A 26,793-nucleotide genomic window follows, 5' to 3' on the forward strand; every position below is an offset into this window, starting at 1 on the left:
TAGCCTTTTGACTCCTAGGTTGTTCCCAGGGTCCCTGCAGAAGTAGAGACCATTTTCTCTGTTCACCGGTGCCTCTCTGTCTGGCATCCGATGAGTGTACAGAGTGATTGAGGTGGGATTGCAGGGACGTCCGCTCCTGACTCTTCCAGATCTGCTTCAGATTCATTTACTTATCATATGTATATCTAGTCATACAGTGAAATGCATCATTTGCATTAACAACCAACACAACCTAAGGACGTGCTGGGGGCAGCCCACAAGTCTCTTAATCTTTTCCTCCTGTTCTCAGTTTTAGTTGCTTTTAGGAAAGTTCAGAAACATCAGGGCAGATAAGTGATCCAGTGGGACTTTGTTCCTAATTCCCCCTTCCTGTACCTGGAACTGAGTATTCCTGTATTCAAACAACCCATCATGGTAGCATCTTTGTTAGCTCCACTGTGACAAAATCATTGTAAATTACAGTTTACAGCTATTGCAACACAGACAGCAATTGTAAACTGTTGAGTTAAAATGCAAACAGCAGTCATGCATTGTAGCCAAAATGTCAGGACTATCCTAAGCATGGGTGGAATATCGGGCTCTTTGAATGCTGCCAGCCTGCACAATGAAGAGCAAAATAGTTGCAGGACAGTAGCTCAGAAAGTGCACTCTCTGAAGGACAGAGATACGGTAGTGAACATTTCTAAGCTTTAAACTCACCGGTAAATCAATGTGTTCATCATCAAAGTAATGTCCGTCCCACACTTCTATTGTAATACTGCTGTATTCTTTCGTGAGTTTTAACCATTTTTTGTGCAGGAACTCATCCATAGCAGATTTCACAGAATGTGAAATCACATAATCCAGAAAATTCTAAAGAGGCAAAAAAAAACAAACACATATTCTTGGCATTAGTCTTGCTGTTGCAATTAAAATAATTATTTTGCTCAAGTTAGGTACATTTAGTTAGGTACTCTTTTTTGCACACAGAGAGTGGTGGGTCTTTTAAGAGACTCTGAGGTATATGGAGCTTAGAAAAATAGAGGGCTATGTGGTAGGGAAATTCTAGGCAGTTTCTAGAGTTGGCACAACATTGTGGGCCGAAGGGCCTGTAATGTGCTGTAAATTTCTATGTTCTATGTTGGATTAATAAAAAGGGGTTAACCGTCTTCTTTTTGTAATTGTATTTCTTTATTTTTGTATTTGTATAATTTGTTGTCTTTTACACACTGGTTAAATACCCAAGTTGGTGCAGTCTTTCTTTTTTTTTTGGCATGTGCCTGTGTGCGTGCCAGTCTTTGGGCGTCTGCGTGTGCATGCGTGCGCGTCTGTGCGTGTGTGTGCATCTGTCCGCGATGATGTCTTTTTCATGGCTTTTACAAGGCGCGCAGCGAGAGAGAGACTGTGTGGTGCGCCACTCCTCACACAGACATTTTCACAATTTTTCGCTTTTATTTTACGCGGTCGAGTTGCAATCTCGACACTCAACCCGGCACGGATGGAAAACATACTCGGGAGCGGACCCGACTGGTTTCGAACCCAGCGACCTCCGTTCCCGGGTCCGGCACTGATGTCATTGCGCCACCAGCCGGCCCTGTGAGGTCTTTCATTGATCCTTTTATGGTTATTATTCTATTATGGATTTATTGGGTATGCCTGCAAGAAAATGAATCTCAGAGTGTATATGGTGACATAAATTTACTTTGAATCTTGAACAAGTATTTAAGGAAGAGGCCTAGAAATGAAAGTGCACTCAAATCTGGCGCTCAGTAAACGGCAGATGAGTGCATCAGTAGTTAGGTTCCTCTGCAAACCAACACATCCCACTCTACACCCTGTGGATAGGTGTGTTCCATTAGAGAATGATTGGCATTCTACCTTGTGCTGTAGACCTGAGGGTAACTTGGAGTGGTGCCTAAATTTCAGTCCTGCTGTTCCATCCTCAGGCAATATTACCAATGCAGATGAGCTGGCAGTTCACCCTAATTCCTCTTGGCAGGATCTTGGCTCATGCAAACAACAAATTGTTTATTACCCATTTTTAATAGTAAGAATATTCTGTCCAGTTGTCCATTTTGATTGGGATTCTGCTATGGACTGGGTGGACCTTTGGCATGGTGGTGTGGCTCAAGAAGGGAAGACTGATATTGACTGCGGATTAATAGGGTGGGGGAATGGGGGCTGCATAGGAGAAAGAGATTGGAAATTAGATGATGGGAAGTTGCTGCAGAGGGGGCAGGGCCGAGGAGATAGAATGGATTAGGTATGGTGGAGGAGAGCTCAAGTTCATTGGCTTAACATGACAAGCAATCCAATAGTGCACTGGGCAAAGCACATTCAAAGTTCAAAGTAAATTTATTATCTAAGTACATATATATGTCATCATATACCACCTTGAGATTAATTTTCTTGCAGGCATTTACAGTAAGGATGGTACAGTAGCACATCGCTTGACCCAGATTCAATTACTGCCACTGCCACTGCCTGTAAGGAGCTTGTAAATTCTCCCCGTGACCATGTTGGTTTCCTCTGGGTGCTCTGGTTTCCTCCCACAGTCCAAAGACGTACCGGATGATAGGTTAATTGGTTATTGTTAATTGTCTCGTGATTAGGCTAGGATTAAATTGGGGGATTGCTGGGCAGCATGGTTTGAAGGGCCTACTCTGCATCGTACCTCAATAATTATCTTTTTAAATTAAAATCAGTGAAAAGCTACACACACACAGACAAAGACTGATAAATTTTATCCCTGTAGTACCCATTGACAGCCACTCTCAGTTCAAAGTTGCTGACACAGTGCGGCCTTTCAAATCGTGTCACCCTATGGATGCTGGAGCAGACAGTAAGGACACTAGCATGACTCATGCCGAGAAGAAGCCACCAAAATTTCCAGAGTGACTCAAAAGTAGCCTGGAAATTACTCAAGAAAGAAAAACAACATTATGCAATTGAATTCATTGCAAATGCTTAGTAAAGGTGGCAGGGCAGACCTGGTAAGGGGTTTAGTCCACTTATGTTCCTATTAAATGTTCTGAAGTGCTGAACGTGGTTACTTGGTGAACATGAATATTTAAGACAAGTGCTGATATCACTCTTTGAGTTTATATGTAGGAGGTGGGACAAGATGTACTGCAGTGTATTTATTCAGCAAATAGTCTATTTAAATCATGTGTTACAATAAATGAGCACTGAATAGAATCTATTTTAAGAAGAATCTCTAAGAACTCAAAGAAAAGAATGTCTTTTGGTTTTGGTCCTTGGAGACTCTCCTTAAGGTGAGGGCAGTGCTTCTGTCTCTCCGATTGCCACTAAACTCACAGGGCCCCTGTTTTGTTTGACAATATCATCAGTTGGGAGCTCCAGGACTTACATTGAAGGGATAGCGATATACTTTCAAGTCAGGATGGTGACTAGGGAGAGTAACCTCCTGGGGTGATGTTCCCATGAGCCTGCTGCCTCTGTCCTTGTACAACAGGTTATTTCCTGTGAGTCATACTATAATGAGTGAGTGTGTGAGGGATGGGCAGCTTGACTTGTTTGGACTTGTTTTCTGTGGACCCAGCTTGGGTTTAACTTACTGGTTCTCTCTCGCCTTTTGGGTATCTTGGCTTTTTTAATTGGCGTTTCATGGACCAGGAGAATGAAGAGCGTGTCACTGTAAGGTTAGGTTGAGAGTATGCAGGCAGTGGGCAAATCAGCCCTCTTGTGCTTTTTGATCTCCTCATTTGAGGTTCAGGTTCACGCAACCCTGCCACTTTGATCTGGCCCACGCCTTCATTAACCAGGCCCAACACTTGCCTTTCTTGGATCTTACCCCTCCTGACACAGGTCATTGGGTTTGGCCAGGGTTAATCGAGGTGTGCCTACGGTTTGTGGGGGTGTGTGCCCTCTTTTTTTAACTTTAGGATTAGGTTTGAGTGTTGGGCTGGTGGATGTATATGTGTGACTGGGAGAGGTAAGGCTGCGGAGTTTTGAGTGCTGAGGTATGAGGTGCTGTGGTGGATGGGCTCGTGTGGTGAAGGCAGGTGAATCTGGCCCGTGCCTTTCATTATCGTGGTCCGACACCACTTGGTTCAACGAACCAGGTGTGCACTGGGACATATCATCAGTAATGCATCTTTGGATCGTTGAGTGTTTTGGGTCTTTAATCATTAGACACACTCCCCGAGGTGACCCAGCCAGAGTTGACCAAGCCCGGCTTGTGTTTTTCCCATGAACCAGGATAATGAGAGGCATGTAATTCTGAGGGTAATGATATTTTTAAACATCATTACCTGGCATCTGTTCTTGGGATTGCATGGGTTAAATTGACAGCGTTTACTGGGCATTTGGTGTCTCTGCACCTGAGTTTAGTGGTGCAATTTTAAGTTTACAATTAAATGGGCTCAGGTTAGGTCAGGAATAGTCATGGTGGGGCCAGACTCTAGTTTACTTTGAAGTATCTAGTGGTTACGAAGGGCTTTCCTTCCTCCGTTTTCACTAGGCTTACGCCTGAACAAGAACCAGGACCTGCCACAATTTGCCTACTGCCACAACCGGTCTACAGCAGATGCATTCTCACTGGCTCACCACTCAGCTGGGCATAGCAATACCTATGTCAGGCTGCTGTTTGTTGATGACAACTTCATATTCAGCATGATCATACCTCAATACTAATCAACAACCTGGGTCTCTGTACCGGCCCCTGGATTTAAAATCAGGAGACCACAGCCAGTGCGGATTGGAAGTAACGTCAACACCACAGCACCTCATGGATGTATGCTTACCCACTGCTCTACTCTCTTTACCCACGACTGTTTGGTTAGGCAGAGCTCAAACACCACCTATAAATTTTCCAGTGACACAACTATTATTGGAGGTGTACAGGAGTGAGATAGATCAGCTAGATATGTGGTGTCGTAACAACAAACTTGCACTCAACATCAATAAAACCAAGAAATTGATTGTGGACTACAGGAAAGAGAAGCTGAGAAAACAGACACCAGTCCTCATCCAGGGATCAGCAGTGGAAAGGATGAGCAGTTTCAAGCTTCTAGGTGTCAACATCTCCCAGCTCAACATTTTGATGCAATTAAAAAGAAGGTACGACTGTGGCAGTATTGCATTAGTTTGTATGTCTCCAGAGACTCCAGCAAATTTCTACAGATGTACTTTGGAGAATATTATAACTGGTTACATCACCATCTGGTATGGAGGGGCCACTGCACAGAGTCACAAAAAGCTGCAGAATGTTGTAAACTCAACCAGCTCCATCATGGGTACTGGCCTCCCCAGCACCAAGGGCATCTGCAAAAAGCAACATCTCAAAAAAGGCAGCATCTATCATTAAGGACCCCCATCACCCAGACATGTGCTCTTGTTACTGCTACCATCATGGAGGAGGTACAGGAGTCAGAAGACACATACTCAACATTTTAGAAACAGCTTCTTCTCCTCCACCATCAGATTTGTGAATGGACAATGCATCCATGTACACTATTTCATTTTTTTTGTTCTCTTTTTGCACTACATATCTAATTTAATTCGTATTTTGTTATAGTAATTTATAGTTTTAACATACTACTGCTGCAAAATAACTAATTTCATGACAGATGCAGTGATATTATACCTGATTCTGATTTATCAGCAGAGTAGATATTCCAAAATTAAATCCAAATTATAAACCATTCCAATGGGCCATAATCCCAGTGGAAGTGCTGGATAAAATGATTTTCATTCCAGGTGAGTTGTCAACTGGGGAAGACTAGAGATTGCCATCACAGAGTGTCTAAACTACTCACGAATTCAGCTGCTGTAAGTTGTCCTGATGAAAGGAGAATGGTTTATCCAGGACAATGTTACGATACATTTGTTTTTCCAGCATAGGCTAGTTAATAGATTAAATTACGAAATACAAAGATTGCGAATAGATACATTACCAGTTAATTAATGTGATAATTAACAGAGGAATTACACAATCATCTTGTTTGGAATAGTAGATAGCAAGATAAGCAGCCTAACTGTAGGTCACGTTTTTTCAGTTCACACAAACCGTTGCACATTTTAATGTCTGTTTTGTGTTTTATCTATCTATTTATCTTCAGTAATGCCACCTTAAACTGGAAGATTAATGAATGATGACTGAACAATTCTGAGTTTTGTTTATTGTTCTAGATTCCAAATCATGCAGCCTCCCTTCAGAATTTTGAACCATTTCTTTCTTCATACATGTGGGGTTGTGATGGTCATTTGGATCATATCCTTTGCCATTTAAATTTGATTGAAGTTACTTATAGATGTGGATATTCCTGAACTGTGTAGCTTTCATGATAAATCCATCAGCAATGCTGCTCAATTTGAAAACAAATAGGTATATCCAGGAAGCAAGAGTTAATTAAATTAACATCTTCAAGGAGCAAAAGCCTCAAAAAGGCAGAGTCCATCATTAAGGACCCCCCCCCCCCCCATCATCCAGGACGTGCCTTCTTCTCATTGCTAACGTCAAGGAGGAGCTACAGGAGCCTGAAGACCCACACTCAATGATTCAGGAATAGCTCCTTGCCCTCTGCCATCAGATTTCTGAATGGACATTGAACCCATGAACACTACCTTATTAAAACAAGAAAATCTGCAGATGGATGCCGGAAATCCAAAGCAACACACACATAATGCTGAAGGAACTCAGCAGGCCAGGCAGCATATATGGGAAAGAGTAAACAGTAGAAGTTTTGGGCTGAGCTCTTGGTCCAAAACACTACCTCAGTCCTTTTTCTCTCTCTTTTTGCACTATTTATTTAATTTAACCTTTTAAAATATATATATACTTCTTACTGTATTTTACAATTTTTTTGTTATTATGTATAGCATTGTACTGCTGCCACATAACAACAAATTTCACAAAGTATGCTGGTGACATTAAACCTGATTCTAATTCTGTTGTGCTGATTATTTCTTATTATAGACAATAGACAATAGACAATAGGTGCAGGAGTAGGCCATTTGGCCCTTCAAGTCAGCACCGCCATTCACTGTGATCATGGCTGATCATCCACAATCAGTATCCAGTCCCTGCCTTATCCCCATAACCTTTGATTCCGCTATCTTTAAGAGCTCTATCTGTCTCTTTTTTGAAAGCATCCAGAGACTTGGCCTCCACAGCCTTCTGGGGCAGGCATGCTAATAAGAATTATTAGTACATGCTGAAGCAGGTAAGAACTAATGTGTGACAAGTATGTGACAACATCAGGGAGATGATATGTTAATAAAATATAAAGATAAAGATTAGATTTATTTGTCACCTGTACATCAAAATATACAGCAACATGCATTGTTTCCATCAAATTGGATCAGTAAGTGTTGTGTTGGGCAGCCTGCAAGTGTCATCACGTTTCCGGTGCCAATACGGTTATGTGGAGAATGTACAAACTTCTTACAGACTCTGCTGGGAATTGAATCCCAATCTTACAGCCGGTGCTGTAATAGCACTAAGCTCACTGCTATGCTACCATGCCTCTCTTTTTTGTTAATAAAAGGAGATTATAACATTGCTGACTCCAAAAATATTCCTCCAAATGACAAAAAAATACCATATAGTAGCATAGACATATAAGAGCAAGCACGCTTAAAATGTTTGGAACATAGCACAGAATAGGAACATGCCTTTTAGACCATGATACACATGCCAACCACGGTGCTGATTTAAACTAATCCTATGTGCATGTATCATACATGATCTACATCCTTCCATTTTCTGCCTGTTCATGTTTCTCTCTAAATGAATCTTAAATGTTGTTAATATATCTGTTTCCATCACTTCATCCAGACACCTAGCACTCTCTCTGTAAAAAAAAATCTAGATAAAGATTTCAAGCTTCCTAATTACTTACAGCATGTGGAGAGCCTTGAAAAAGTGGAGCATTGTGAACTCCTGTCTTCACATAAGGGCTGGAAGGTGAGAGAGAAAAACGTAACAGTTTAGTTATGTCAGGCATCTTTGCTCTGTCCACTGTAAAAGGCAAGATTTCTCGGTGGCCACCCATTGCAATTTGACTTCCCATTCCTATTCTGACATGTCCGTCCATGGCCTCCTCCATTACCATGATGAGACTACACTTAAGTTGGAGGAATGACACCTCATATTCCACCTGAGGAGTCTCCAACCAAATGGCATGAACATCAATTTCTTTAAATTCTGGTAGTTTCTCCATTCCTCCCCTTCTCTTTCCATTCCCCGTTCTGGTTCCCCTCTCACATCTTCTCTTCTCCTCACCTGCTCATCACCTCCTTCTGCATCCCCTCTTCCTTCCCTTTCTTCCGTGTCCTCTCCTATTAGATTTCCTCTTCTTTAACCCTTTACCTCTTCCACCCATCATCTCCCAGTTTATCATGTAATCCCTTCTCCCCCACCCACCTCCCTTCCCCCTCACCTGCCACCTGCCAGCTTGTACTCCTTCCCCTCCCCCACCTTCTTATTCTAGTTTCTTCCCTCTTCCTTTCCAGTCCTGATGAAGGGTCTGAGCCCAACATGTTGACTGTACAAAGGAAAGCAAAATGATTGTTACTTCATATCTGATGCAGTGCAAAAAAAAACACAATAAGCATAAAAACACAAGTAACATGGGAGTTCATTGGGGTATGAAGTGTGCTGAGAGCTGTGGAGAAGAGTGATTGATGTGGATATAGTGGTGGTGGGGTGGGTTAGTGGGCGGAGATGTTGATCAGCCTGACATTTTGGGGAAAGTAACTGTTTTTGAGTCTGGTGGTGCTGGTGTGGATGCTGTGTTGCTTCTTCCCTGAGGGTCGTGTGTTAAATGGTCCATAAGCAAGGTAGGTGGGGTTCTTCACGACATTGCTGGCCTTTTTTGAGCACCTTTGCATATATGTATACATTATATAGTATATTTCCCTCTGTAGATGCTGCCTGACTTGCTGAGCTCTTCCTGTATTTTGTGTATGTTGCATAACAGTTTAGCCGACATAACTGGGTTAGTCCAGGGCATTCTGCGGTACTGGAGACAGGAACTGCACGTGCACCATTGCTAGCCTCAAACTCAGTACTTTCCTGTTTCCTGCCAAGCATTGTTTATGCAGCTGTATGAATGTTCTCATGCACAAAGGTCGGTGCAAGACGAAAACTCGTTTCTTATCTTTCTCAGGTCCGTCATTTTTTGTGTCTCGTCTCTTCGATGAAAAACTAAATCAGCGCCCTTATCTTCTCCTCAAGTAGACACAGAATATCCCATTGAACTATCACAATGAAGAGTAGGTGAGTTCTCCCTGGGTCCTTGTGAATAATTATCCAGCAATCAACATTTGAAAAAGCAGATCATTAAGTCATTATCTGTTCAACTTTGTTGTGTCTATCATGTTTTCTACATTACAGTAGTGACTACACTTTAAAAATTGGAGCATTCTGCTGTTGTGAAAGATTCCATAGACAATAAGGTTCTTTATTTTAAACATTTTTAAAGATCTTAAAGATTAGCTGTAATTGTCACAAGTTTGTGTCGTTTGTGTCAAATCAGATCAGCGAAGATTGTGTTGGGGAGGTCACCACGCTTCTGGAAACAACATAACATGCCCACAACTCACTAACCCTAACCATACATTGTTGGACTGTGGGAGGAAACCGGAGCATCCAGAGGAAACCCGTACGGTCACGGGGAGAATGTGCAAACTCCTTACAGACAGCGGCAGGAATTGAACCCCGATCAGTGACCACAGGCACTATATTAGCGTTACGATAACCACTATGCTACCATGCCACCCCCTTTATTTTATTTTAGATTATTGCAGAGACAAATGAAGTAATTTTATATTCTCAGATGGGGAAGGTGATGATGTATTCCTGGAAGCATTGATAAAAACTCTAAATTTCTCCAATGCAGAACAAGGGCCTGGCAGAGCCCTCCTTACCCTTTTCACTTGACCCCCATACATTTCAATTGTTGGGGAACTCAGGCCCTTTAAGATCTAGATATCTTTAAAGATGAGGAACTTCTTTCGCCAGAGGGTAGTGAATCTGCGAAATTCTTTGCAACAGACAGCTGTGGAGGTCAAATCATTGGGCATATTTAAAGTGGAAGTGGATAGGCTCTTGATTTGTAAGGTTACAGGGAGAAGACAAGAGAATGGAGTGGAGAGGGATAATAAATCAGCCATGGTGGAATGGCAGTGTAGATTTGATGGGCCAAGTGGACTAATTCTGGTGCTGTGTCTTACAGTCGTATCCCTTAGTTTTACAAGTTACTGGTGGAAGTGGGGACAGTGGACACCATACCAGGAGGCCATTATGACAGAGGGGCCTGTGTTAGGGTGAGGCCTTTGCAGGTTCTCTGCCTATTTCAAGAGGCTCACTATTTTAACTGTCGCGAGATGACCTTCAACTGACAATAGGACTTTGGAATCAAGAAGCCAACTCCTGCTAATTACTAGTTGCAAAGGTGCTAACTAACCAATCCAGACAGTTTGTGGCACCAACAGCAAGTTTAATACTTGCACGCGGCCACTTCGGTGATGATGTCTGTTATCTGTCAAGTAGGGGACCGTGCACAATCCCGATTCGATGGAGACAGACGTGAGTGCACAGCAGAACATCTGGAAAACTTCTGAAATGACTGCTTCGCTACTGCTGCTACTGTGTGGTAACCGGAATCTCTGGAGCCGAAGGCCGCGAAATCCTCAGCTTTGTGTGTTTCAGCGGCCGGGGAGAGGTCGAAGGCAGAGGATGGCGCTTGGGAGGCTGTATCGGAAGCTCGGAGTTTTCGGATGGATGGACTCAGTGTCGGCTGTGGTCGGCTGCTTCCAAGGTATTAGCAAGTTGACGGTGCCTGGAGGTTTATGGGAGTTTCTCCCTTTTGCTGCCTGCTATGGGGACTCGGGAGTCGATTGACTTGGGACTTTGAGACTTTTTTTTTACCGTGCCCATGGTCTGTTCTTCATCAAATTATGGTATTGCTTTGCACTGCTGTAACTATATGTTCCAATTATATGGTTTTGTCAGTGTTAGTCTTTGGTCTGTCTTGTTTTCTGTGATATCACTCCAGAGAAACATTGTATCATTTCTTAATGCATGTATGCATTTCTAAATAACAATAAAAGAGGACTGAGTGTTCTCATAATCTAAATCTAAGTTAGTCTTATTGCCACAAGAAAGGAGGAAAACTAGTCATCTGAGTTCCTGATCTCAGTTGCTAATCAATAACCCCATTGGAGACAGATGTGTGCAGGCACCAGATAAGAACAAATTCAAACTAAATTTTAAAGAACTCCCCTTTCAATCATCCTTCTAAAAGCAAAAAAAGATGGCAGATGTTCAAAATCTAAAAAGAAAAGGCTGTAAATATTCAGCAGACCAGGCTCCAACTGTGGAAAGAGAAAAAGAGTTAGTATTTCAGGTGAAATAACTTTCACTAAATGATGAGAAGTCAGAATGAAGTAAGTTTTCTGTTGGAGAGAAAGTGTGAGGGAGTGGAGAGAAAAGGAACGGTCACCAATAGGGTGAAGGGCAAGGAGCTTAAATGTCAAAATTGGTGATGCTTTTAAGAGATGGTAAAGGCTAGAGAATGATAGCCAAATAGGAGAGAAATAGTACCTGAAATTATTAGAATCAGAGAATAAATCTGAAATGAACACATTGTATTCAACTATTTCAGTTTACGGATCACCCTTCTCCTCACCCTCCCCCACCCCTCACCCTATCACAGAATCTGTCCTCTGACCTCTCTGTCCCTTTTTCTCTCTGCAACTTGAAACTGAGATCATATGAACATAAGATACAGAAGCAAAATTAGGTCATTTGGCCCATCTTTTCTGCTCTGCCATTCCAGTCATGGTTATTTTTTATTCTTTTCTCAACTCCATTCTCCCACCTATTCTCGGTAACCCTGAAATCATTTACCAATCAGGAACCATTAATTGACCTGCTGGAAGAACTTAGAAGCTCAAGCAGCGTATGTGGGAGGAAAGGAAATATTGATGTTTTGGGTCGAAACTGCTACGACCTGAAACTTCAGCAGTTTCTGCCTTCCCACAGACACTGCTTGACCCACTGAGTTTTTCCAGCAGTTTGTTCGTTACTCCAGATTCCAGCATTTACAGTTTTGTATGTCTCTAAGAACTCATTAAGATCTGTTTTAAATACACCCAGTGATCTGGCCTATATAGCTCTCTGTGGCAATAAATTCCACAGATTCACCACCTGTCTTATTTCTAACTTCTCTCTGGTTCTGATGAAAATGCTGGGACCTGAAATGTTAACTTTTTGTCCAAAGATGCTGAGTTTTTCCAACATTTTCTCTTCTCATTTTTGCTAGGGTAAGAGGCTATTTTTTAGCATTTGTTGCATCATATCTCAACAAGAAGCAATATTTTTGAGAAAGAAAGGAGAAAGTTATTCAAAACATGAATCAGGATCAAGGGTCAACTTTATTCACCATATACATTCACATGTATTAGGAATTTGCTGTGGTGTGTTGGTGAGACATGCAACAAAAACACATTCAACAATTACAAAGAATAAAGAATTACAGAAACATAAAACTAGAAATATGGATATGAACTAAAATGTCCATAAACTTTGTGGCAAAAATGAGACAAGCCCTGTAATATTTTCAAGGATTCATTGTAATTTTTAAAAGAGTAAAAATAAATTTGCACTTCTTACAATGACTGCTCCACAATATTATGGAACCGTATCAGAAGAATCTGACTCACCCATCTTGCCAAGTTTGGAAACAGAATTTCTTAGTTACAAACCATCAAGGTCACGGCTTCTTTAAAATTTCAGTGACATGTCTGGCTTGTTGGGATGAATGGCGAAAGAGACAATGTACTCACCCATCAAAAAGAGGGATTGCTGACCACCCAAGCTGTAGCAGATCATTTGGATCTGGCTCGACTCCTGAGCGTGATGTGACCTGGCCTGGTTCCTGACCACTACGGTCGGGAGTGTACACAACATTGATGCTGAATATCTGGACGAGCAACACACTGTGGATATCACAATTTGGATGTAACACCTGAAGAATAGATAGATAGATAGATAGATATACTTTATTGATCCCGAAGGAAATTGGGTTTCGTTACAGCTGCACCAACCAAGAATAGAGCATAAATATAGCAATACAAAACTACAAACAATCAAACAACAAAATGCAAACTATGCCAGATGAAAATATGTCCAGGACCAGCCTATTGGCTCAGAGTGTCTGACCCTCCACGGGAGGAGCTGCAAAGTTCGATGGCCACAACCTCCCAAGACGCCCAGTGTTGCATCTCGGTGGAATATGGCCAGAGTCCAACAGCAAAAAGTTCAATATCCGGTCTACAAACACGTTCCTCGATCGTAATATGACCAGGATTGCACCATCTGTTGTTAACCAGAACAGCAAGCACCCAACTCCTTTACGCTTACCGCTCTCAGTGCACTTCTGGTCAGCCCGGACGGTCTGGAAGGCCTCTATGGAAACGTTTTGGTCGGGTATGTCCACGTTTCAGTAAAACACATAACACTGCTCTCCCGAAATGTTCTCTGACTCCCGGCTAGCGCCGTCAACTCATCCATTTTATTACCCAGCAATCTCACATTGCCCATAATGAGAGAGGGAAGACATGGCTTATAACTCCTCTTCTCCATAAGTCTCTGTTGTCTCGACCCGGTCCTTTTTCCTTGCCTTTTTGATCCCCCTCTGCATCCTCTGTATGTTTTCCTCCAGATTTCAGCTGGGGTGTCTGCCACTCTGCTCGCTAAACCAGCCGGCATAAGCGCAATCAGCTGGTCCCTGGAATACACAATGCCACCATACTGCTGCCCCACTAATGAGACGTGTCCGAATATAACTATTTCCAGCGCTAAAAACCCAAATAAAACTCTCTCCACCAGCATGTTAGAGAGGGTGCAGCTTCAACATGTCACCGTGAAAAAAAATTACAAATAACGTAAGTTAAAAAAGTAAGAAAGCTAGTCCAATCAGCTGTAACAGGATGCATGCGAGAATGAAAGGTTTAGAAGATTTCAAACAGACAAAACGAGTGAGAAGACATCTTGTCAGACTCAGAATGTGAATTGAACAAATGGGATAATGGACTAAGAAGTAGAATTGTGTTTTTTTTCTAGTATTTTAACTTTCCTACGCTAGCTTGTATTTACAGGTGTAATTGTTCAGTAAATCTTCCAGTAATTGTAGTGTAGCTGATACTGTATCTTTTTTTTGAAGCTTCTCAGTTTTTCTGCAGCAACTGTCACACAGCTTGAACCTAGCCATTTTATACACCCCATGGTCACTTTATTAGGTATCTTCTGTACCTTATGAAGTGGCCACTGATTGTATGTTCATAGTCTTCTGCTGCTGTAGCCACCCACTTCATGTTTGACATGTGGTGCATTCAGAGGTGCTCTTCGGTACTCCACTGTTGTAACACATGGTTATATGAGTTACTATCACCTTCCTGTCAGCTTGAATCTGTCTGGCCATCTCCTCTGACGTCTCTCATTAACACGGCATTTCTTCCCGCAGAACTGCCACTCACTGGATGTTTTTTTATTTAGTCATAGTCATAGTCATACTTTATTGATCCCGAGGGAAATTGGTTTTCGTTACAGTTGCACCTTAAATAATTAAATAGTGATAGGACCATAAATAATTAAATAGTAATTTGTAAATTATGCCAGGAAATAAGTCCAGGACCAGCCTATTGGCTCAGGGTGTCTGACCCTCCAAGGGAGGAGTTGTAAAGTTTGATGGCTACAGGCAGGAATGACTTCCTATGACGCTCTGTGTTGCATCTTGGTGGAATGAGTCTCTGGCTGAATGTACTCCTGTGCCCAACCAGTACATTATGTAGTGGATGGGAGAGACTGTCCAAGATGGCATGAAACTTGGACAGCATCCTCTTTTCAGACACCACCGTCAGAGAGTCCAGTTCCATCCCCACAACATCACTGGCCTTACGAATGAGTTTGTTGATTCTGTTGGTGTCTGCTACCCTCAGCCTGCTGCCCCAGCACACAACAGCAAACATGATAGCACTGGCCACCACAGACTTGTAGAACATCCTCAGCATCATCCAACAGATGTTAAAGGACCTCAGTCTCCTCAGGAAATAGAGATGGCTCTGACCCTTCTTGTAGACAGCCTCAGTGTTCTTTGACCAGTCCAGTTTATTGTCAATAGCATTCTTTGTAAGCTCTAGAGAATGTTGTGCGTGAGAATCCTAAGAGATCAACAATTTCTGGGATACTCAAACCACCTCATGTGGCACCAACAATTCTTTTATAGTCAAGATCACTTAGATCACATTTCTTCCCCCATTCTGATGTTTGGTCTGAACAACAACTGAACCGGTTGACCACGTCTGTATGCTTTTATGCATTGAGTTGCTGCCACATCATTGGCTGATTAGATATTTGCATTAACGAACAGGTGTAGAGGTGTACCTAATAAAGTGGCCACATGGGTGTGGGTTATGTGTTATCACTGGAACTTTCTTTATCACTAGTCTGAGCATGGGACAACCACAACTTCTTTTTCTTTGTCACTTTTCTTTGTTTGTTCGTTGTTTTGTAACACCCAATAAACAGCTATAATCACCAAGTTTTACATCTCATTTTTACTGTGTACTGCACCAGCAATTATGGTCAAAATGACAATAAAAAGTGACTTGATTTGACTTGACTTCTGAAGAGCCTCAGATCAATCAGGAAATTAATTAATATTCAGGATTGTTCAGCTATCCAATTTAATGAGCAGAAGATCAAAAACTGGGCGTGCTGACTTGCACACGATTCCACTCTGTTCCCTTTGAAGAAGGTTTAATGCAAAACGAAATCTTGAAATGCTTATTGCTGAATTGATCAACTCACTGGTGATGCTGGGTAACTGGGTATGCTACTTCTTTTTCACATACTGGGAACATACATTTAATACTGATCTGAAAAAACTACAACGGAGTGCTTCTACATACAATTTTTGAAAGCAAAAGTGACAGCCAATATTGTTCGCGTCGGCGAGATCAATGAGCAGTTAATCTAGTTTTGGCTGTATTGTTGAGGTATGAATGTTATCCTGGACACTACAAAAAACATCTCTTCTGCTCTGAATGGTGCCATGGGATTTCCTTTATGTAGCATCCAGAAGATACATCACTTACACTGCAATACTCAAAGACTCTTAGTTTGGAATACGTACTCAAATTCCATGGTGCACTTTATTCTACAACCTTTTGACTTTAGAATACTACAAGTCAAGCTGACAGCAATTGGTGCAGCATCAAATCTGAAAAAAAAAGCCTAAACATCCATAAGAGTGTGCCTTTGGACCATCAGAGACTCAACAACAGAAGAACATGTTGTTTATCTGCACTCCAAAACAATTCACTATTCTAAAACTTTTTGCCAACATTTTGACCATCTAAAAATACATTGCATACATGTAAGAAATTTACAAAATAGAAAAAAAAATATTCTATTCATATTTCCAGTTACTTACTTGAGATGTATCTACCCAGCGAGGTGATCTCTGAAAGCTGGCAAAGTCATGTTTACGGGTCAAGAATTTCTCATCTTTACCACTGAATTCTGCTATCTCAGGTAAATGCAATGCACTGCCTCCTTTCAGGATTCTGGCAAAAGCATTCACATAAAAGCCATCTCCTGTACAAGAAAAAAAAATGTTCACAAAACACTGTATTGAATAATATTAAAACTGATTTGTTAATTCACATCTTCTATAATACAAGCATGTAATACAAGCCTTTCTGTCATTAACTATGATATTAATTAATGAGCATCTAAGTAGTTACGTTTGTTTTGAGCTGTTGAGCTTAGATAAGACTCAAGCATTTATTGGCCATTCCTAGTTTTGCTAAAACTGTCAGGAATTCACCATAAAATGTCTCCTCCAATCACCTTTCCAAATTCTGCATCCTCGAGACCCATCTCCTGTTTCTAGAACCCTTTCCTTCCAAACTGCTGACTATCCAAATGCCCTTTCTGGCCTCCATGTTAGCTGATACTAATAGTTTCATTCCTCAGGAACTGTCGTCCCCTCCCTCAAATATGCCATCATCTCTCACCTCAAATGTTTTTGAACTTACAAACCAGGGTCCCATCTACATACTTATTTATCACATGTACGTCGAAACATAGACTGAAATGGATCATTTGTGTTCACAACCAACGCAGCAAAGGATGTGCTGGGGCAGCTTGCAAATGTTGGCACACATTCCGGTGCTAACGTAGCACACCCACAATGCTATGTTGTTAGAAAGAAGGAAGTAGTTGTGATAAAAGGAGTGCAGTGAAGTTCACCAGGTTTATCCAGGGATAATGGGTTTATTGTATGAAGATGGATTAAGCTCACTGCACCAACACTCCCATGAGTGTAAAGGAATGGAAGTTTATTTCAACATAACTTGGAGTACTGTGTCCAGTTCTGGTCACCTCACTATAGGAAGGATGTGGAAGCATTGGAAAGGGTACAGAGGAGATTTACCAGGATGCTGCCTGGTTTAGAGAGTATGCATTATGATCAGAGATTAAGGGAGCTAGGGCTTTACTCTTTGGAGAGAAGGAGGATGAGAGGAGACATGATAGAGGTGTACAAGATATTAAGAGGAATAGATAGAGTGGACAGCCAGCGCCTCTTCCCCAGGGCACCACTGCTCAATACAAGAGGACATGGCTTTAAGGTAAGGGGTGGGAAGTTCAAGAGGGATATTAGAGGAAGGTTTTTTACTCAGAGAGTGGTTGGTGCGTGGAATGCACTGCCTGAGTCAGTGGTGGAGGCAGATACACTCGTGAAGTTTAAGAGACTACTAGACAGGTATATGGAGGAATTTAAGGTGGGGACTTATATGGGAGGCAGGGTTTGAGGGTTGGTACAACATTGTGGGCCGAAGGGCCTGTACTGTGCTGTACTATTCTATGTTCTATATTCTATAACTTTACATGGTGGATTTGGAACAAATTATTCCATGGGCTGGAATATCTAGAACCAGAGGCCATGGTCTTAAAACGCAGGGTCGACAATTCAGGTTAAACTTGCAACCAAGATTTCTTCACACATTCATTCACAGTGATTCTTTGGAATTCTCTACTCAAAAGGGCTGTTGAGATGCAATTAGAAACCATAGAAACCATAGAAACTACAGCACAGAAACAGGCCCTTTGGCCCTTCTTGGCTGTGCCGAACCATTTTCTGCCTAGTCCCACTGACCTGCACACAGACCATATCCCTCCATACACCTCCCATCCATGTATCTGTCCAATTTATTCTTAAATGTTAAAAAAGAACCCGCATTTACCACCTTGTCTGGCAGCTCATTCCACACTCCCACCAGTCTCTGTGTGTGAAGAAGCCCCCCCTAATATTCCCTTTAAACTTTTCCCCCTTCACCCTTAACCCATGTCCTCTGGTTTTTTCCTCCCCTTGCCTCAGTGGAAAAAGCCTGCTTGCATTCACTCTATCTATACCGATCATAATTTTATATACCTCTATCAAATCTCCCCTCATTCTTCTACGCTCCAGGGAATAAAGTCTTAACCTATTCAACCTTTCTCTGTAACTGAGTTTCTCAAGTCCCGGCAACATCCTTGTAAACCTTCTCTGCACTCTTTCAACCTTATTAATATCCTTCCTCTAATTTGGTGACCAAAACTGAACACAAGCTCCAGATTCGGCCTCACCAACGCCTTGTAAAACCTCACCATAACATTCCAGCTGTTATACTCAACACTTTGATTAATAAAGGCCGATGTACCAAAAGCTCTCTTTACGACCCTATCTACCTGTGATTATTGAATATGTTGAAGATAGAGGTGGATAGATCCTTAGATATTAAAAGAATCAAGGAGAATGAGATAAGTGCAGAAAAGTGGAGCTGAGATAAATGGTTAGGTATGATCTTATTAAATGGGAGAACAGTAATAAAAGGCTGAATGGCTTACTCCTTCTTCAGTTTCTTATGGTCCTTATGTTATCCAACGTACCTTGAAATTTACAGGCTAATTTAAAGGAGTTATTTCAAAGATGAGTTCGGAGAAGGACATAAAGATACGGAAGGCGCTGGTGTGGAGGGCTATGAACGACATGAAGGAAATCTGGAAGTTGAACCTAACCAGAGGGCTTTGTTACATGCTCAAGGAGATCTGTTTTTTTCCTGTGATAATGATGTAATGGTCTTTTGGAGGTCACCTGATGTGATTTTCCCGCCGATGTGAGGTCACGTGATGACATGTGCATCATGACTATATAAGGGTCGACCCAGATGACGCAATAGGGTTTTTTAGTTTGTAGATTTCCAGGTATCTCCGTTTCTGTTGCGTGTTTGTTTTTGTGACGCAGTTTCATTTTTAAAATGGGTGTGTGTTCTGTTGCAGGAATACCATATTATTGGACTGGAAATTTTTGGCTAGATGCGTTGATTTACTCAATTCCAACATTAGAAGGGAGAGTGAAGAATTTATCGAAGTGCAGGATCGAGGGATCGAGAGGAGTCGGCATCGTTTGGCAGTTTAATAAAGGATCGACCTTATTGAGTCTTCATTGGAGTAGCAACCTGCATCGGAGATAACTCTTGCCAAAAGAGAAAAGAGTTCATGCAACGGTTTGCTCTCTCTCTCTAAAAGAATTTAAGGTCAGTTGTTTTAAACTGTTTATTTACTTCCACGTGGTTTCTGTGGACAGAACCAGCAGGAAAGTTGAATCTGTGAAGAAATCCTTCTCCAGAGAAGTGTCTCCCCAATTGAACGTATAAACCTGTTGGACTTCCGAATTTATCGCTTTAAGAACTATATTTGACTTTATCGTTTTAAGAACTGTTTTCGCATTTAACGCTTTAAGAACCAGAGCTGGGCGTTCATTCGTTGAACAGCTGCTAATCAGTTAACTTCCGGTTAAAGTTTTTGTTCGTTTTTTTTTACCTTATTGTTTATCCGTGTTTAATAAATGTTTGGTTATTTTTATATAACCTGTCTCGATTGATATTCATTGTTGCTGTTTACATAACAGCTTAAAAAGAGGATTTTCATAGTAGTCATAGAGTCCATTCTCATGTACGGATGCGAGACGTGGACACTCACCAAGACGATGCGAAAGTCTCTAGATGGTTGCTATACACAAATGCTCCGGATGGCTCTTGATGTGCGTTGGCAACAGCACATGACGAACGTCGAGCTCTATAACAACCTACCGATGCTCACCACTAAAATCGAGGAGAGAAGACTGCAACTAGCGGGGCACTGTCTACACCACCCCGAGCTACCTGCCAGCCTAGTCATCATATGGGAGCCCAAGCACGGGAGGATGAACCCTGGGTGCCCTCCCAAGACTATGGTCAACACGCTCCTAGAAGACAGCGGTACGGCTAATGTAGATGAACTGATGAGGGAGAGGGAGAAGTGGAGAGTCCGTCATCGTGCCCAATGCCGGCCCCCTAGGCCTGAGTCGACGTAGTAGTAAATAAATGTTTCTGTTGTTTTTGTACATTGTGATTTGTACAATACATTTTGCAATGCATACCTAAATAGACTGTGATTCTAGCTCTAAACCAACAATACACCAGTAAATCCTTTTATTCTTCAGCACTGCGCCACAGAACAACAGTGTTTGGCTCCTCAAGTTATGCAGAGAAGTGCCATTCCCTCTCTTCCTAATTCCCTGTAGCCCTAAGGCTTATTTGCCCTCAAAAGCCCACTAACTTCCTTGTCTTAACTATGGATAATTTATACTATCCAATTAACACAGTAGCATACTTTTGGGATGTGGAAGAAAACCAAAGCACTGAGGAATCTTGCATCATTACATGAAATTCCACACAGTCCCTCCCTAGGTTAGAATGCACAGCCTGTATATAAATGAGCTTTTGGGAGAGTGGCAGGGTGGACTTCCTGGCTGCTGCAAGGCTGCAGAGATTTTCAGCCATGTGGGGATTCAGCTGGTGGCTGCTCTTCGATCATGTGGGAATCTTGCGTGTAGCCACATTTATCAACTGTTTGGCTCATGAACAGTTCTCAGGAACAGGGCTCTACCATAATCCAGCGAGGACCTATAGAGACGGCACTGGAGGTCAGGACTGAACCCGGGTCATTGAAGATGTGTAGCTGCAGCACTAACTGCAAAGACTGCTGACATGCTTACACCTTATCTAAATAGAGACATTAAAAGAAATGCTCACTTTCTGGCTGTGAATCTCACTGCAGTCACAAAACTAGCCTGTCTTCTCTGTTAGGTAGAAGAACAGTTGATTCTGGTCAATTGGGCCATTGGTTAATCGGGCAGCCACTTATCTGAGATAATTCTGAAATGAAAACTAATTGAGAAAGTAGCTGGGATCCCCTTCACTTATTTGGCACACTGTGTCGCTTAATTGGGGTAGGAGACTGCTGCCAAAGATTTTAACTAGCGTCAGTAATGTACACTTGCGTGGACATTAAACTACACCGTGCTGAGAGCAAACAGTTTTTAAATACTGTCAGTTGCATGTATTGTGTTAATAAAAGTGATTTTTTATCCCTGATAGTTGGTGAGAAATGAACAGTAAAACAATTCACAATTTTTTTGCTTACTGTGGTTTCAAGCATTTAGGCTTGGAGTTGCCAGAAACTGCCAGGAGTGAAAATGAAACGATTTCACTACTTCAGCAAATTAGGCATTGTGAAGAACTTGAAGATATCAAATCAACAATCATCTTGAATGTTACAATGAAAATGATTATTTGGTGGATTCATTGTTGAAAGTATATGAAAGCATTCCATTATCTGCAGTAGGTGTCTGTGTTCATTTTGTTCATTTACAATCAATCAAAACATGACAGCATACACTGAATAAATTCCTCCATTGATAACTAGTAGGAATGACAGATTTTTATTACTGTAGTAAGTTCATTAGTGTTCTAATTTGTTCTGTATTTAATTTAAATACATAATTTGTTACTCAGTTAAACTGTAGTTTGTCTTTTTTTATACATTTTTTAACCATTTCTATGTAACTTCTGCTAATTGGGGCAGCCGCTTAATTGGGTAAAAAAAAATGTACTGGTCCAATGTGTTCCAATTAATTGAAATCCACTGTTTTATCAATATTTTGTCAATATCTGGAAACTGCCTGGGAAATAGGTTGCTAGTGAAGACCACTGTGTTTAGAATTCCAGTTGGCATTTCCAACACTGATGGTTAAACCTTTAGGTCTCCAGACCACAAGTTTCAGAATTTCTTCCCTAAACCTCTCTTTCTGATATTTCCCCTCCCTTCCCCTCCCCAACCCAGCTCTCCTCTCCCTAACTTTCAGATATTCCTTAAATTCCTTTAAGGAATTCGTGAATATTAAGGAAGATCTGTCACTTTTGCCGAACAAACCTTATAAAGACTGAGGTCAGATGTTACAGGCTAATACTGCTTTAAAACACCTTGCGTTGTTTTACTGTTTTTTATGCACTGTATAAATTCAATTGCTACTGAATAGGATAGACAAAGATATAATTCCTACAATAAATGTTAAAAAGTTATACTGGTGCTTCATATGTGATGAGACCGTTGATGAGATTCATACGTGGTGGCAGGGAGATTAGTAGTCCTACGGCCCAGTGGAAGAAGCTGTTTCCTATCCTAACAGTTCTTGTCCTAATGCTACAGTGGCCTGCCATTTCCATTTCCATTCCCATACTGACCTATGCATCCTTGGCCTTCTCCAGGATGGAACCTAACACAAACTAAAAGAACAATGCCTCATATTCATTCTGGGACATCTACACCTCAATGGTATGACCATTAAATTTTCCAATTTCAGGTTTTTACACTCTCTCTCTCTCTCTCTCTCTTCCTGATTCACCTTCAATCCTCCCATTTTTATTCCCTTTTGTATACAGACTGGCAACACCCATTTTCACTGGAGGTCTATGAACAAAATCCTCATCAGGGGATCAGAGGTGGAGAGGGTCAGCAACTTTAAATTCTTCAGCACTACCATTTCAAAGGAATGTCCTGGATCCAGTATGTAAGTGTCATTACAAATAAAGCATGCAGCACCTCTGCTTTTTTAGAAGTTTGCCGAGATTCAGCATGCTATCTAAAGCTTTGACAAGCTTCTATAGATGTGTGGTGGAGGGTATACTGACTAGTAACATCATGGCCTGGTATGGATACACCAATGCCCTTAAATGGAAAAGCCTATGAAAAGTAGTCGATACGGCCCAGTCCGTCACGGGTAAAGCCGCCCCCACCATTAAGCACATCTACAAGGAGCGATGTCACAGGAAAGCAGCATCCATCATCAAGGACCCCCACCCCCCCACCCCCACCATCTAGCCTATGCTTTCTTCTTGCTGCTGCCATCAGGAAGGGCATACAGGAGACTCAGGACCCACGTCACCTGGTTCAGGAACAGTTACCACCCGCCAACCATCAGGGTCTTGAACCAGATGGGATAACTTCACTCATCCCAACACTGAACTGTTCCCACAACCACTCTTGTTCTCAATATTTATCGCTTATTTATTTATTTATTTATTTATTTATTTATTTATTTTTGTATTTGCACTGTTGTCTTTTTCACATTGGTTGTTTGTCCGTCTTTGTCGTGTGCGGTTTTTCATTGATTCTATGGTGTTTCTTTGTATCTACTGTGAGTGCCTGCAAGAAGACTAATCTCCGGGTTGTATATAGTGACCTATATGTACTGTGATAATAAATTGAACTTTACTTGGTTCCACCTGCCCTTTGCTTCCAGTTGCCTCTGCCTCTCTACTCCATGTCACCCCCTTCTGCCACCTGCCCCCATCTGCCCATCATCCCTCACATCACCTATCACTAGCAGCCCCCATTTTACTTCTCTCTCCCTCTCTCCTCTTTACAGAGGCTAGCTTTTCTCTCCTCCCGCTCAATGCTGATGGAGGATCTCGATCCGAATCTTCCCCTCCGCCTGCCCTGGTGAATGCTCCTTGACTTGCTAAGTCCTCCAGCAGTTTATTTTTACCCCAGGTTCCAGTATCTGGAGTCTCTTGTTTCCCCTCTGACTTTGGGCTTTATTCCTTCACCTAATGCTTTCAACAAGTAAACACATGTTTAGAGATCAGCACAAGATTGTGGGCTAAAGGGCCTGTACTGTGTTGTAATGTTATATGTTCTACATTCTATGTAAAAGTTCAGCCTTGTAAGACATTCATATTGTGATTCTGAAGTACAGAATAATTTACTAACGTTTCAATCCATGAACCTGGGAAATTCAGATGCGTAATCCAGCTCTTTGCCGATACCGAACCATGTGGATTATACTGAGGTGCTCTGGTGGCTGCTGAGGTGGAAGGTGCTTCCTCTCATCTAGTCTTTCCTCATACCAGGCTTTCCACTGTTCACAGAGAACTATGAAGACAAAAACCAACATAATGTGCACATATATTTGTACTAATGGTTTATGCAAAAGACATTCAGATCAAACCTCCAAGATGCCTGCATCACCATGGTAAGGATTTGGTAAGATATGCTGCAAGAGTAAAGCGCAATGGAATGCAACGATGCTGGTAGCCATAAATTGTCTGGGCTCCAGAGTGTCCGACGGATGCAAAGGAGAACAGGGTTTGAAGCCTTGAAGACTCCTCAAGCTATGGTGTTGCCTTTTTACGGGCACCAGGAGAGAGATATCAGAGCTGGTGCGGTGTTCCGGTGGAGTCGATGTTGTCCTCCCCCCAGTGTTTGCATGGTAGAAGTCAAGCTCTTTTGTGGTCAACTGCAAATTTCTGCAATGATGGCTTGAGTCTGGACTTTTTTATTGCGTGGCTGTATCTTATTGATAGCTTTATGTGCTTGCTATCTTGTTCATGCTATGTGTGGTTTGTGCTGTGTGACTGTTGGTGCTGTGTTTTGCACCTTGAGTAACGCTGTCTGATTTGGCTGTATTCATAGGTATTCATGTATGGTTGAATGACAATTAAATTTGAATTGAATTGAAATACTACAAACACATTGGAAGTAGGTATGCAGTAAATGAAAAAATTATGATCCATATTTATTCAGTAACCAAAATAAATTTAAATCTTCATTCTTTTCGACAATTGCTCACTCACCTACAACACTCAACTTCTTCATATTGCAGCATTTCATTCCTACACGTTGGCCTCCTATATGTCCCAGCACTAAGGAAACTAGGCCCTAGTCCTTCATTTGACTTCCTCTATATCATTTCTCTGTGGAATTTAATGCTAGTCCTTCATATCTCTCAACAATTATACAAACAACAAATTTCACGACATATTCCAGTAGATTATACCTGATTCTGAAAGCCTCTCAACACTATTTTTGATCTGGTCAGCATTCCCAAACCTCAAATATTGCTAAGTGTTTATACAGATTTTTTCTTTATGTTAATTAGCCAGGAATATTTAGTTCGTCCACTAGAATGAAATAAATGCAAGTTGTTATTTCACCTTGTGGTAAAACAAACCTTGTGACCACATCTTTACAATACCAAAGCTACAGCTGCACTGATACTTTGATATAATTGAATCACACACAAGTTAAATAAAAGTAGCTGAAAATAATTGTCATGTGGCTCCCTGGTGACTGTTCTGCAAGTTCTTTAAATCATTGACAGGCTCAATTCAAAGGTCAGGTCCAGTGTAGCAGCTCAAAACTCGTACTGAAACTTACTGTACCTCCCAGAACTGAGTTCAGTCATGAGTTTAAAATATATATCTTTGAGGACTGAGCTAACATAAAATCCTTACATGCCTGGGCTCTGGTTCAAAGTTGACCCAAGGTGATGAATAATAAATCTCTTTAACCTGCTATTTACAATTTATGACATAGTTCAATAGTCTCAAGTCAAGTGCTAGTATAAATTATTTGGAGATTTAACCCCAAACCCCATCATCAAAACAATTGAAAAAAATGAATTAACATTCTGAGTAGAGCTACAACATGGACCAATGTAATAAAAGCCTATTGCCCTAGCAGGAAAATTGATATCCACATTAACTAGAAATAGCAAAAAAGGGTTGGGGGATGGGGCAGCATGTGGACCAAGGGGGATCTATTTGAAGCAACAATTTGCTTTGATCTGTACACAGTGCCTATCCAAAGTAGTGGATGCAAATTCAGCAATAACTTCCAAAATGGAATGGAATTTATATTTGTAAAAGTAAAGTTAGTTCACAAATGAAGGGAAAAAAATATCAGGGGAGTGTAACTAATTTGGCAGAGGCAACTGATACAGCCATGATGACCTGAACAACCTCCTGATATGTAGTAGGATTGTGTGAAAGCAGCTAGTTGATGATAATTATTATGTTCTCCAACTCTGCTCACCCTGAATCACCAAGTACAAATCAGGGAAGGCATTCAGACCATCCAGGTAGTTTTTCCAAAGAAACCTAAGGCATTTGTCATCAAACAAAGCAGCTCATCGTTATGTGTCTACTATTTTGTCTGGCATCTTATTTCAAACGTTTGTGTGGAAGAAAGCATTCTGGACTTTCATTTTAGTACTTCACATCTAACTCACTCAAATCATACAGTCATGGATTAACTGGACAGAGTGGACTTGGCTCTTCTAGTTAGCAGTCTCATTTCATTTGTGTTCTCAAGCCTAACTTCCTCCTAACTCGATCTTCTAACAATTAATGAGGATTAGAATGCAAAACAAAATAAAGGTGTAATTTGCTGGGATTGCAAGAAAATGTAAACAATGAATTCTAAACATAGTGCAGTAGCTTGTTGGACCCAGACAAAAGAAGGTGAAATTTTCAATTTTGTATTCATGCATTTTTGCTGAATTATTCTGAAGTGGAATTTTGCCTCAAGCATTTCACTCAACAGGCTTTCACAATGAACCATGCCAAAAGTAG

The 26,793-nt window shown here is 41.4% G+C and overlaps 2 protein-coding genes and 1 long non-coding RNA gene across 3 annotated transcripts in view; 1 reads left to right on the top strand and 2 right to left on the bottom strand.

The window, feature by feature from the left end:
• Positions 1–22,836, bottom strand: part of LOC140187843 (uncharacterized) — a 33,357-nt gene extending 10,521 nt beyond the window's left edge. Inside the window, exons 1-5 of the mRNA XM_072243638.1 lie at positions 22,785–22,836; positions 16,446–16,609; positions 12,796–12,977; positions 7,845–7,902; positions 700–852 (exon numbers count right to left, since the gene is read on the bottom strand). Coding sequence (XP_072099739.1) covers positions 700–852; positions 7,845–7,902; positions 12,796–12,977; positions 16,446–16,609; positions 22,785–22,836 — 609 coding nt within the window. The remainder of the gene's footprint in view (positions 1–699; positions 853–7,844; positions 7,903–12,795; positions 12,978–16,445; positions 16,610–22,784) is intronic.
• Positions 8,701–11,054, top strand: LOC140187719 (uncharacterized). The gene is made up of 3 exons (XR_011883141.1): positions 8,701–8,784; positions 9,114–9,223; positions 10,499–11,054. It is a non-coding gene; the product is annotated as an uncharacterized lncRNA (long non-coding RNA).
• Positions 16,526–26,793, bottom strand: part of LOC140187844 (uncharacterized) — a 71,951-nt gene continuing 61,683 nt past the window's right edge. Inside the window, exons 9-10 of the mRNA XM_072243639.1 lie at positions 24,152–24,313; positions 16,526–16,609 (exon numbers count right to left, since the gene is read on the bottom strand). Coding sequence (XP_072099740.1) covers positions 24,177–24,313 — 137 coding nt within the window. The 3' untranslated portion in view covers positions 16,526–16,609; positions 24,152–24,176. The remainder of the gene's footprint in view (positions 16,610–24,151; positions 24,314–26,793) is intronic.

The sequence above is a fragment of the Mobula birostris genome, chromosome 25 (genome assembly GCF_030028105.1).
Source record: "Mobula birostris isolate sMobBir1 chromosome 25, sMobBir1.hap1, whole genome shotgun sequence".
NCBI lineage: Eukaryota > Metazoa > Chordata > Chondrichthyes > Myliobatiformes > Myliobatidae > Mobula > Mobula birostris.